The sequence below is a fragment of the Lontra canadensis genome, unplaced genomic scaffold, assembly GCF_010015895.1.
Source record: "Lontra canadensis isolate GAN:19392208 unplaced genomic scaffold, GSC_riverotter_1.0 scaffold41, whole genome shotgun sequence".
In the NCBI taxonomy this organism is placed as follows: domain Eukaryota; kingdom Metazoa; phylum Chordata; class Mammalia; order Carnivora; family Mustelidae; genus Lontra; species Lontra canadensis.
Genome location: NW_022631035.1, coordinates 13,989,805 through 14,003,086, shown reverse-complemented (window position 1 = coordinate 14,003,086; position 13,282 = coordinate 13,989,805). Strand labels below are relative to the sequence as shown.

At 43.3% G+C, this 13,282-nt stretch overlaps 1 protein-coding gene across 4 annotated transcripts in view; it reads left to right on the top strand.

Moving 5' to 3' along the window:
- Window positions 1-5,456, top strand: part of CEP95 (centrosomal protein 95) — a 40,921-nt gene extending 35,465 nt beyond the window's left edge. For all 4 annotated transcript variants that reach the window (XM_032870823.1, XM_032870824.1, XM_032870826.1 and 1 more), the window contains 6 exons: window positions 556-725; window positions 841-915; window positions 2,004-2,156; window positions 4,122-4,268; window positions 4,553-4,624; window positions 5,112-5,456. In XM_032870823.1, the coding sequence (XP_032726714.1) occupies window positions 556-725; window positions 841-915; window positions 2,004-2,156; window positions 4,122-4,268; window positions 4,553-4,624; window positions 5,112-5,288 (794 nt within the window). In that variant the 3' untranslated portion in view covers window positions 5,289-5,456. The remainder of the gene's footprint in view (window positions 1-555; window positions 726-840; window positions 916-2,003; window positions 2,157-4,121; window positions 4,269-4,552; window positions 4,625-5,111) is intronic.
- The last annotated feature ends 7,826 nt before the right edge of the window (window positions 5,457-13,282 follow it).

The following is a 13,282-nucleotide window of genomic DNA, read 5'->3' as shown; positions in this document are numbered from 1 at the left end:
TCACTCTGCTCACTCACACTAGTTGCTTCTTCGTTTCTGGGAAGTTGGTAGAACCCAAGGGTTGCTCCAAAGCAAGCAGATGTCCCGTCCAGCCCTATTATATTGACAGCTGGTGCTAGGGAGTGTTCGAGTCCTGTTACAAGGAAAACGAGGTCATGCGAAATGCCAGGGTTGCATTTCAAACACTGCTGGCCTTCTAACAACATCCCACCAGACAGAGACTTTGCCTCCAGTAGGGCTGAGGAGTGTTCGGCCACACATACAGCGTCCACCCCAGTCGCTGAGTCAGCTGAGCAGTTAGGATGGACTTCACCAGAACAGCATGTCATCAGTCAGAATGTTGAGCTGATTTTCATCCTTACTGGTAGTTGGTGTACTCGGATCAAAGGAGTGCAGAAGTTAATGACATATGTTTACATTTAGTCTCCAGGATCAGAACTGCATCACTTATAAAGCTTTGCTCTACCAGGAAGGTAGAATGAGAGTGCTTATTAAAAGCTATCAGCAAGTCTCTCAGATTAAAGGGTTCTGTGCTTGTTTTGTTTTACCTTGCAGTGAAAGTAAATGAACACAGTCTCCTGCCCCTCATGCTGGAGCAGTTTCCATTTCTCTATGTTTCTGGCCAAACACTAAGCAAAATGTGGAAACAGCAAATTACACAGGTTGAACAGCTCAAAAAAGATGCGTATAGAGAAAATCGATCAAAGAAAAAACTCCAGGATGAAGTAAGTTAACTGTCAATTACAAGCTTAGGAATACAAACCAGAAAGGGGAAGAGCTTATCCTTCAGAATTTAGTGAATAGCAGTATTAACCTTCTTCCTTTCTGTCCCTCTTAAAGATAGAAGAAGCCTTAAAAAGGCATGACCTCCTTACTGCACTTGTCAAGAAAGAATATGAACATAACAAGAGACTGGTATGTTAAGAGCAGGTTGAGTATTACAGTTTTGAGTTTGTAAGTTACATTAATTACTTGTATTTATACAGCTGGGTAACAGATCCACAGACGTCTGTCTTTAACACTTGCCTGTGGAAGCATCTGAGGCTGTAACCAAAACTGATGAGGGGCAAAGGTGCTAAGTACTTTATACAGTTTCCTTTGGTTTTTATAGTAACATAATGGACATGTTTTCTCTTAGAATGCTAACTTCTATTCGGTCCCACTTTCTCAGCAAGGGGCAAGGTTGAGATCTTAATTCAGGTCTGTCTCTGCCTCCACAACAACTTCAAGGTACCAGGTGGTTGTAAGCTAGTGTGGTTTGTCCTCTCTGATCTAAGCTCGCAAGTAGAGAACTGAGCTAGTTTAACACCCTCCCTTCTGCTTTGGATTGAGAATTCTACAGAGCACAGCATCTTCTGTTGAGTATGATGGAGAGGACAGAGGTCAAAGACAGTATGTTGGAAGAAGGGATTTTAAAATTCTTGGTTGAGATAAGCAGTGAGAAGTATACTACTAAACAATTTCAGACCTTTAAAGAAGGGGAAGCTCTCTGAAAATCTGCATCTGGTACTTTCGGGGAAAAGAAAACAAGCATCTGCCTGGATACCTTGTTGAGGGGCTTTATGCACATGGCCTTGTTTCATTTTCACTACTTTGTAAGATACTAATTTCCTTAGTTTTGACATAAATACTCTTGGTATAACTCAAACTTTGCTTGAAAGTCAGAATGGCTTTTTTCTACTCCTTTTAAGCTTGCATCTGGGTGTGGCTTTAGGCGACCCCCTAGGGGACACGGGAGATGAGATGTGCAAGTCCACCAAGATTGTGTACAGCAGTCATGGCTCATTGGGGCAGCCTTCTGGACTGGTGATGACCCTACCAACGGCTGGAAGGCTTCTGGGGGCTGACATTTTGTCAGAGTCTCTGCCCATGTATTAGGCCACTGGCCCCGCATGCTTGGCTCACTCCTCGAAGACTTTGTGATGGGGAGTGGGGCAGCTAAGAATGCCATAGTCTGTCTTCCTCTTGTCCTTACTACCTCTTTTTCACTTTCCCTTTCTCAGCAAGACTTCAAGGACCGCATTCATAGGCAGAAGTTGGCACAGTCAAAGATTACAGAAAATCGGCAGCAGATCGTCCGTGCCCGAAAATACTACGATGATTACAGAGTTCAGCTGCGTGCAAAAATGATGCGAATGAGGACCCGGGAAGAAATGGTAAATACAGGTTTCTTTTGTTTTGAAGATCGATTGATCTATTTTAGAGAGAGAGGGTGAGGGAGTGAGCGAGGGGGAGGGGCAGAGGGAGAGAGAATCTCAAGCAGACTCCCCACTGAGCTCCGAGCCCGACGTGGGGCTCCATCTCATGACCCCAAGATCATGACCTGAGCCAAAAATCAGAGGTCAGATGCTTAACCAACAGCCACCCAGGTGCCCCATAAATACAGCTTTTTATGTAACCCTGTCAAAAGGGTGAATTTTATCTGTTAGCTTTCAGGACTACCTTCTTTGTGACTCCTGTCCCAATTTGCATCCATAACCCAAATGTAAGTCCTGAAGTGCCGGCTGCGAGAGTTTCAACTTGTCCATGCCTCATTTTGTTATCTGCATGGTACATCCCAGTCTGCTCCCAGTCTCTGGTGCCCTCATTCCCTCTAACCTCCTATATGTGTCCTCCAGTGCAACTGCTTCTAGGGGTTTGAGAATGTGTTAGAAGGGACAGGGATTTAAAGTGTGACTAGATGACCTGGATTCCACATAAAACCGGGAAAGGAGTGTAGGACGAATGCTCAGTGAAGTATTTCCCCACAGTATTTGTTCTCCCACCCTAATCAGGCTGAAATGCTTAATCTTTTGGGATTCCAAACTGGCAGTAAATTACATCTCTAGAGTAAAACATTAAGGTAATTGCAGTTAACAGGCATACTACTGTCATCCTCATTTCTAGAGGATACTGAGGCTTTGAGAGGTTATATAACTTGACTAAGGTAACACCGCTGACTAATGACAGCATGGCTGTAAGGACAGTGGGCATATCTACCTTCTGTGAGTAATTTGTTTTCCTCCAGCCCTGTTCGAGGATAACCACCTCACCTCGGTTGTGCACATGTGTAAATGCACCATTTGTTTTTTCTCTGGCTCAGGTTCTTTCACTGTATATGTGGCTGCTTGAGAATTGAATTTTGGGAATACAGGAAAGGATGCTAAACACCACTGGTTATTAAGGAAGTACAAATAAAAACCACAATGGGAAACCACTCACTAAAATGGTTAAAAAAAAAAAAAAAAAGTCAGGTGTTGGCAAGGATACAGAGAAGTTACAGCCGTCATGCAAGGCTGGCAGAATGGTGCAGCCACTTTCGATCGCAGTCTGCCAGTTCGTCAGAACATTAGCCTGGCTACCCTGTGACCGTAATTTCACTTTTAGGCATACAGCCACACAAATAACCTGTGTACAGTAACCTATAGCAGCTTTATTTATAAAACGCAAAAAGAGGAAAAAAACCCTCAAAGGCTCATCAACTGATGGATAAACAAAATGTGATAGTCCCATATCAAGGTATTATGTGGCCATAAAAACGAATGAACCTTGAAAACATGGCAAGTGAAAGAAGCCAGATACAAAAGGCCACATATTTTGTGATTTTAAGAAATAATCCAGATTAGGCAAATTTAGAGATACAGAAAGTATTTTAGTGGTTGCAGTGGGTGGGTGAGTGACTTCTGATGGGTATAGGGCTTCTTTCTGAAGTGATGGTGATGGTTGCACAATTCTGAATATATAAAAATCTGTTGAATTCTACCTCTTAAAAGTGTGAATTTTGTGGTATGTGGATTATAGCTCAGTAAAGCTGTTACTTAAAACTGTGAAATAGAGGGACACCTGGGTGGCTCAGCCGTTAAACGTCTGCCTTCGGCTCAGGTCGTGGGATCCCAGGGTCGTGGGATCCCAGGGTCGTGGGATCGAGCCCCGCATCAGGCTCCCTGCTCTGCGGGAAGCCTGCTTCTCCCTCTCCCACTCCCCCTGCTTGTGTTCCCTCTGGCTTTTCTCTCTGTCAAATGAATAAAATTTAAAAAAAAAAACACAAAACTTTGTGAAATACAGTCAGTATAATTGGACAAAATGCTTCTAATTCCTCTATGAAAGTTCAGCATAACTTTATTTTTCTAACTAAACGACAGATATTTAAGAAATTGTTTGAAGAAGGTTTACAAATTCAAAAGCAAAGATTACGAGACCTAAGAAACTATGCCAGAGAAAAACGAGCTGAACAGAAGATACAGCACCAGAATGAACTAGACTCGATGGAGAACTACTATAAAGACCAGGTGAGCTCACAGTTGCTGGTTCACATTCTCATGTGCTGCATCCTGACCACCTTGTGTCAAAAATCAGCTTACTCTATTTTATGAAAAACCTCCACAGAGTAACTCAGCCTGTCACTACACTGGTCAGACTGACCATTCATGATAAGGTAGTACTTGGCCACAGTACACACTCTATTACCCTATTTCTTTTAAAATAAAGATTTTAAGTCTGAACATTATATATCATAATTGTTAAATTTGGGCTACAGGATAAACATTCGGGTTTTTTTCCTTTCTACCCACAGTTTTCATTGCTGGCAGAAGCCATATCACAAGAACGTCAGGAACTCAAAGCCAGAGAGAAATCCCAGGCCCAGGTAATAATTAACAAGATAGAAATCATTGATTTACATTTTTAAGAACTAGAAAACAACTGTATTACATCTGTGATCCCAAACATTTATTCTATGGTTAATCCTGTAAGTAAGATTTATCGTGTGTTAACTTGACTTGTTCAGTCTCTGTAAGAAGGACTGCTAAGTTATTAAAATTGCAGAAGCTTGAGGAGCTGGAAGGTAAAGGGGGAATAAAAATGGACCGGGCGGGTGGGGGGCAGTGCCTGGGTGGCTCAGTGGGTTAAGCCTCTGCCTTCAGCTCAGGTCATGATCTCAGGGTTCTGGGATCGAGCCCCGCATCGGGCTCTCTGCTCAGCGGGGAGCCTGCTTCCCCCTCTCTCTCTGCCTGCCTCTCTGCCTACTTGTGATCTCTCTCTGTCAAATAAATAAATAAAATCTTTACAAAAAAAAATGGACAGGGGCCTGGACAAATGTTGTTACTAGCAGGATGACCCGAGTTCTCTTTTAGACATTGTATAAGGTGAAGAGGGAGCTGAGATCGAAGATGGAGAAGGAAATTCAGCAACTACAGCACATGATAACCCAGAACGACGAGGACTCTTTCTTCCGGGAATTAGAAGCTGAGCGCTTCAGAGCTCGGCTTCATCTGGCTTCTTTTCAGTACAGTAAGAATCCCTTCCTCTGAGGCCCAATTTTATAAGTGCTTTCTGGAAGCCTTGACTAGGAGAGAGCTAGAGCTGAGCCAGTAAAGAGTCTAAACCAGGACACTCATTTCTATATGCCTTACTTATATATTCACTCCAATACTTTTTATGACGTAATTTTTTTAAATAAAAATCATTTTCTCCAAGTATACCACTTTGAATTTATGACTTAGGAGGGGGGATAAGGCACACATTCACTGGTCGGAGTTGCACTAGAGTAACAAGCCTTGCTTGAGCAGCCAGCTCCTGAAGCCTGTTGCTGTAGTTCAGTAAAAACTATAAAAATCTCTAATTCAGAGAAGCGCTAGGTGTGGGCTTGTCATCAGAGGTGGGAGCTGGGGTTAAATCTTTTAAGATACTGTGTAAATGGGTGGAGATGTTTCATCTGGTGGCGGGAGGATGAGAAATCGTGTCTATGGCTTCTGTTGGCCAAGGACTGCGTGAGAAGAGGCAGAGAGTGGCAGGCCAGAAGGTACAGGCCTCAGGAAGCACTAGCGCTTTGCGGGTGGAAAGGAGGCACAGTGGACTGGACGTGAACGAGTACACTGGCCCTGTTTCTGCTCTGAAGGAGTGTGAGGGGGAGAAACACCCAAACCCAGCAGGGTGTGACACCTTCCATGGAAAGGGAGACTTCAGCTTTAGTGAAGGCCAAGAGTAGCTGAGGATATGGGGGCTTTGCTGATCAAAGCCAGAGAGTGGCACAGGACACCAGGGAAGGACTGGAGGGGAGAAGAGAGGCTCCCATTAGGGCACGTAGACAGTAGCACGGTGATGAGCATATGTGCATGTTTCATCTCGCATTTCAAGCCGTTCAGACTACATGACCCGGCTAATTTGATTGCTATGACCAGTTCTTGTCTTAAAAAAAGATTAAACCCAAACTGCCTTTAAAACTTTGCCCTCTGGGGGCACCTGGGTGGCTCAGTGGGTTAAAGCCTCTGCCTTCGGCTCAGGTCATGATCCCGGGGTCCTGAGATCAAGCCTCGAATCGGGCTCTCTGCTCAGCGGGGAGCCTGCTTCTTCCCCTCTCTTTCTGCCTGCCCCTCTGCCTACTGTGCTGTCAAATAAATAAAAATCTTAAAATAAAACTTTGCCCTCTGGAGAAGAGAGAGGGAGGCAAACCATAAGAGACTCTTAAGGATAGAAAGTTGCTGGAGGGGAGGTGGGTGGAGGGATGGGCTACAAATGGGTGGAGGGTATTAAGGAGGGCACTTGTTACATATGATGAGTACTGGGTGTTATGTGTGAGGAATCACTAAATTCTACTGAAATGATTATATTACTATATGTTAACTAGAATATAAATAAAAACGTGGAAGAAAAATAATTTTAAAGTAAAATAAAACGTTGCCCTCTGAAGAGCAAAGCTGTAAGCATCATGCTCCCCGATTTCAAACTGTACGACAAAGCTGTAATAAAACGGTATGGTATCAGCACAGAAGCACACACAGTTCAGCGGAACAGAAGAGAGCCCAGAAATAAACCTACACATACAAGGTTGATTAATTTACAGGTGAGCCAAGAACATACAATAGGGAAAGGAGAGTCTCTTCAACAAACGGTGTTGGGAAAACAGGACAGCCACCTGTGAAAGATGATACTGAACCACTATCTTATACACAAAAATTAACTTCCAAGGATTTAAAAACTTCAAAGCTTCTAGAAGAAAACATAGGTGGTAAGTTCCTTGACATTGGTCTTACTGATGATTTTTTTGGATTTGATACTAAAAGTAAAAATAACAAGTGGGAGGGACTCTACCGAACTCAACACTTCTGCATGACAAAGGAAACCATCAATGAAATGAAAAGATAACCTATGGAATAGGGATAAAATCTCAGCAAATGAGCTACTAACAAGGGGTTAAGAGCCAAGATATATTAAGAATTCATATACCTTGGAACACCTTTGTGGCTCAGTTGGTTAAGCGTCCGACTCTTGATTTTAGCTCCGGTCATAATCTCAGGGTTGTGAGATCGAGCCCCGAGTCAGGCTCTGTGCTGGGCATGAAGCCTGCTTAAGATTCTCTCCCTCCTTGCCTCTGTCCCTCTCCCCACCTCATTCATAAATATAAATAAAAATAAAGTACAACTCAATAGCAAAACAAAAAAACCCACAAAACCTATTCAATTAAATGGGCAGAGGAACTGAATAGTCATTTTTCCAAAGATGACACACAAAACGGCCAACAGGTACATGAAAAAGTGCTCAGCATCACTAATCAACAGGGAAATGTGAATCAAAACCACCTCACACCTGTTAAAATGGCTATTATCAAAAACAGGTGTTGGGAAGAGGTAGATGAAAGGGAACCCTTTGTGCATTGTTTGTGGGAATGTAAGCTGGGGCGATCACACTGGAAAACAATATGGAGGTTCTTGAAAAAAATTCAAAGTAGACGGGGCCCCTGGGTGGCTCAGTCAAGTGTCTGACTTGGTTTCAGCTCAGGTAGGATGTCAGGGTCCCGGGACCGAGAACCAAGTGGGACTCCATGCTCAGTGGGGAGTCTGCTTGAGGATCTTTCTCTCTCTCCCTCTGTCCCTCCCCAGCTCACTCTCTAAAATAAGTCTTTAAAAAAAAATCTTTAAAAAAGTTTTTAAAACGAGAATTAGTATATGTCTCAGCAATTCCACTTCTGAAAACACTAACTGGAAAAGATACATGCGCCCCCATGTTCATTGCATTATTTACAATAGCCAAGATAAGAAAACTTCAGTGTCCATAAGAAAGCATATACAGGGGCGCCTGGGTGGCTCAGTGGGTTAAAGCCTCTGCCTTCGGCTCAGGTCATGATCCCAGGATCCTGGGATCGAGCCCCGCATCGGGCTCTCTGCTCAGCGGGGAGCCTGCTTCCTCCTCTCTCTCTCTGCCTGCCTCTCTGCCTACTTGTGATCTCTGTCAAATAAATAACTAAATAAATAACTAAATAAAATCTTTAAAAAAAAAAGCATATACAATGCAGTATTACTCAGCCATTCAACAACAACAACAACAAAATGCCGTAAGGGTGTTGTGCTAAGAGAAGTATGGCAGAGAAAGACTAATACCATTATCTCACATGTGGAATCTAAAAACGGAGCTCGCAGAGAAAAAAGATAGGCAGTTGTGAAGTGGGCGGAAGGGGCCAAAAGGTACAAACTCAGAGTTACAAAGAAGTCACAGGGCTGTAATGTACGGCGCGGCGTCTACGGTTCGTACTGCACTGCATATCTGAGAGCGGCTACTAGAGTAGATCTTCCAAGTTCTCATCACATGAAAAAAATGTTCTAACTGTACATGGTGATGGCTGTTACACTAGACCTTACTGTGGTGGTCAGCCTGCAACATCTACGCGTACCAAATCATTAACTTGCACAACTGCAACGGAGTATGTCAGACACACCTCAATTTTTAAAAAAAAACGTTGCCCTTCGGTCTCGATGGTTCTCCACCTCCTTGCCATGCCAGCATCGTGTCTGGGAGAAGCGAGTGGTCTGAAGGGTTGAGTCTGATGCGCGTTTCCGTCTTTCTCCTGTACTGAAAGAACATCATAAGGAGAAGTATCCTGGGGGGTCCCTCACCCACCCGATGAACCGCTACAGCTGGCCCCCCCTTTCTTCACTTACAAAACACTTCAAGGGAGACAGAAGTGGGGTTTACAGCTCATAGACCAATTGTTAACCTAGATAAGTCACAGCCCAAATATGCACAAAAGTAGGCTAACAGCAAGAATGAGTGCTTCAGCTCCTTTCCCTCACCGCCAGAAAATCCTCACCTTGGAAATGCAGCCACTGCATAATGAACACAAGCACGAGGAAGAAGCCATATCCCTAGCAACTAGGCCCATCCCTAGTACAGAGCCTGACACACAGTAGGAGCACAGTAGGTATCTGCTGAATGAACAAAAGTCATAGGGCAAAGACCTAATAAAACGGAACTTTAAAATCTGGCTTGTTGGGGCACCTAACTGGCTCAGTCAGTAGAGCATGTGACTTCATTTCTGGGTTGGGAGTTTAAGCGCCACACTGAGTAAAAAGATTACTTTAAAAAATAAATTACTAAAGAAAAAAAAAATTTAACCTTGGGGCACCTGGCAGGCTCAGAAGAGCATGTGACTCTCAATCTCGGAATTTTAAGTTCGAGCCCCATGCTGGGTGTACAGATTACTTAAAAACAAAAAATCTCTGGGTGCCTGGGTGGCACAGTCAGTTAAGCATCCAGCTCTTGTGTGATCAAGGCCCCACTGGGCTCCCCACACAGTGTGGAGTCTGCTCAGGATTCTTCATTCCTCTCCCTCTGCCCCTCCCTCCCATGCTCGCCTCTCTAATCTGTTAAAAAAAAAAAAGAAAAAAAAACTTTAAAAAATTAAAGTCTGGCTTGTCTGGTTTGCTAAGAGTGTTAACGTAGGAATGTAAGCCTTTTCCCTGTATAATTCTCTTCATCCTGTTAACAAGTCTCCTGCTCTGTTGTATTATCCTAACTGTAAGCGTCTGGGACACACGGTACAAATGAGCACAGCGGCTACCAAATTAATCTACATTAGAACAAAGAGCCAGACCTTTCAGGCAGCCACACAGCAGGAAAACAACATATCAAATCAAAACTTCGGGCAATTCATAGATTATAAAAATACTAAAATCCATAATGTACTAACACTACAAATTTCAGGTAATAACCAGTAAATACGGCAACGTGAGACCAAGCAAAAAATATTTCAAAAGGCTATAAAAAACACTTCCTGGGTTTTATTCCGCTGCTACCTCCTCCCAGCGGTCCCCGACATTCTGCGCGGCCTGTGCCGCAGGACAGACTGACACAGGCTGTGCTCTGGATGAAGAAACATCGCAGCCAGTCCTTTTTCTACTGCATTTAGCTGCACTTTCGTCCACCATCACTTACAGAGCTGTGAATCATGGACCCTGAAGTCTTGGTTTCTTGGAAAAACCTAACGGGTTTCTCCTTTTGAGGATTTTACGGCTCGACAGCAAGGTAGCAGAGGCGGCCCCCCCGCTGCTCGGGCCACCGGAGCCCCGATGGACACCGTCTGGCCAGCACGCCGCCCCCGGGGAGCCCTTCAGGGAGCCTGGAGCAGCCCCCCCCATCCCTCCCCACAGGCCTCCCAGCAGCCCCCAGCGGCCAACCAACCTGCTCTGCCGGGGGACAGGGGGCTGCTGGAGCGCTCTGGGGCTCTGCAGTGGGACGGAGGCGACCCCTGAGGCAGGCAGGTGAATCTTCATAAACTTCTCGCCTGATGGCTCACCTGCCGTCACTCTCAATAAAGCCAGTCGCGACGTTTTATCAGAACAATTAATTCATTATAAACTCAATATTCTTTAAAAACTTTGATGCTGTGACAGTGCAAACAGCATTCATTTTATTGCTCAACTGCGGCATGGGCACATACATAGTTAATTTTTAAAAACCATTTATACAGATGTTATTGATAAAGCTCATGTAACAACTGAGTGAAAATACAAAGAATATCAAAGCTAAAACACTCTGTAATAAATACAAATACAATGAAAATGATAAAACTTTGTTTTTAAAGTCGGTTTGAGAGAAAGGAGAATATTACATGAAGTGAACTAATTACATCCAGAAAGAAAACAACTCAGCATTTGGTACAATCATCACCCGAACAGAAGACCGTCAGGCCCCACGCAGCCGCTTAAACACCGACGCGGGGGCCGCTGCGCTGGCAAACCACAGAGGACTGGAATTGTCTCTGATTCCCAACAATGCCACCAGTTCGACGCCTGGAAGTTCAAAGCGGACTTAGTGTTGTGAAATAAAGCAAATTACATTGTACTTAAAGGAATTTTTGTGCTCTGAACCGTAAATGCTAACAATTGAAAAAAAAAAAAAAGTAAAAATAAAACCCATTCAGGGCAACAAACTATGTGCAAAACAAAATGTACACTATACACAGCACTGATTAAAAACTCTTTACACCAAGAGATTAGACCCTCCGGAACAGAACTCACCTCCGTACTGCATGTGAGCGCTACAAGTAACCACTGTTCGTAACTACGCATTCGGGATGGCGAGGCGCTGTATGGAAACGTGACATCACGTATCTGAAATAACGCGACTAGAGGGAGGGATGAGAAAGAACCCGGCTAAGAGGGACGTGTGGAAATAAATATTCACATTACACATGAGGTGCGAGTCCCAGATTCAACGACACGGTGGGGGTTTTGCTTGCTTCTTAGCACCTGTTTGGACGTCATCGGGGAACATAATTTTGAAAATGAAATCTAAATCATGTCTTTTAAATCATGTTAGTGATACCACAGACTGTTAGGGTAGATTTCTTTTAAAGCTCTATTAAGTCATTATTATAAAGTTAAAAAGGCACTCAAAAGCGATGGTGTCAGCCTGCTTTACTGTACATTAGGATAGTAGCATTTACTACTGCAGCCGTCAGTTATGACTTCGCTAAAGTGTTCATCATGTCCTTACTTTTTGGAAGATTCTAAGAGTAGGCACGATGACATTGCACTAGTACTTTAAATGATATAAAAGAGATGGATCTGCAACCAGTAAGGTACTATCATGAAAGCTGATTCCGAATAGTTTAGAAACCTCTTCTGTACATTTCAAGATGTTCTGAGGTACTACTAAGAATGCAGCAGGAAAACACAAAGTGTCTGCGAAGGAAAGGGTCAGCAGAAGCACGTTACCACTGCACGGCAGGACTATGACCAGCTTGCAAGGAGCAGTCCAATTTGGCTGAATGAAATAAATTCAAATATTTAGAAAAGTACACAAGTAGTTCTCGACTTTTTTTTTTTTTAAACAGCAAAATTTCCACTTCTTCTATATCCCCTCCCCAAACCTCCCACCCCATGACAGCTTACTTGGAATTCCAATACACAAAAGAGAGAAACTGGGAGCTGCTCTGGTAAAGGGGGTGGGGGCGGCAGTTAGAGGCTGCTGCTCCTGCTCAAATACCGACTAGGCCTTTCCTCTCCCTCTCTGCCCCTCCTCTCTTAGACCATTACTTCTGAGGCACCTCTGAGGAACCCCTTGGCTCACAAACACAGACTGAAAACCAATCCACCAAACAAAAGGACACCAAGGGCCTATTTACTTGATAATTAAGCTGCAAAATTTCAACAGAGCTAGCTCATCCAAACTTGCCCTTCCTGATTCACATCAGTGTAAGGGGGGGGGGGGAATATATATATACACATATATACATATGTGTATATATATATATATGCAGATTTCTGATAGTTTAATTTCAAAATCCATCCATGAGTTCAGAGTTTTTCAATCCCTTACTCCAGAATTTTGGTTGCCTTCTGGACTATGCAACATGCCACACACCTTGCAAGCTAAATCTGGATATTCCAAAATCAGATGCTGATCAACACCAAGCGAACTGAGCTGCCCTTACCTCCAAAATGAATTCTTCACTTCTAAAGTAATTTATACCAGAGATTCAGAATCACTATTTCTTCAGTAATCCTACCCCCCTGCCCTACCCCTACCCACCCCCACCTTCATTTTATTAGGTAAAAGCAGGATTTTCTAAACTGGCTGAATAAAATGTTTCCTTTGTCATAATTTTAGCTCCTGAGCAGCTAAACAAAGGTTCTGGATGGTTTTACTTGATAGAAACTTAGACCGTAATTAAAACATAAATTAGGTGCACTTGTCATAGGAGACTTTGGTTTACAGAAAGAGTATATATATTAAAGATAAGCTGACCCAGCAAAAGAATGAAAATCCCATCCCATCTACACTATCTGAGGAGCTATAAAAATGCAGTATTTCCATTTAAGATGAAAAGTAAATCCAAAATACCTGATCATATTCATTCAAGATAAAAAATTAGGATTTTTTTTAAAGTTTCTTAAAAACAAGGAGCCCCTGAATGCATCTTACTGTATCCAATAAGCTAGTTTAGACTAAATGGTTGCATTAGGAATCTGACAACCAAAACAATGTGGCTGTATTCCAGAAAGTTAGTACTTGAAAAATATACAAA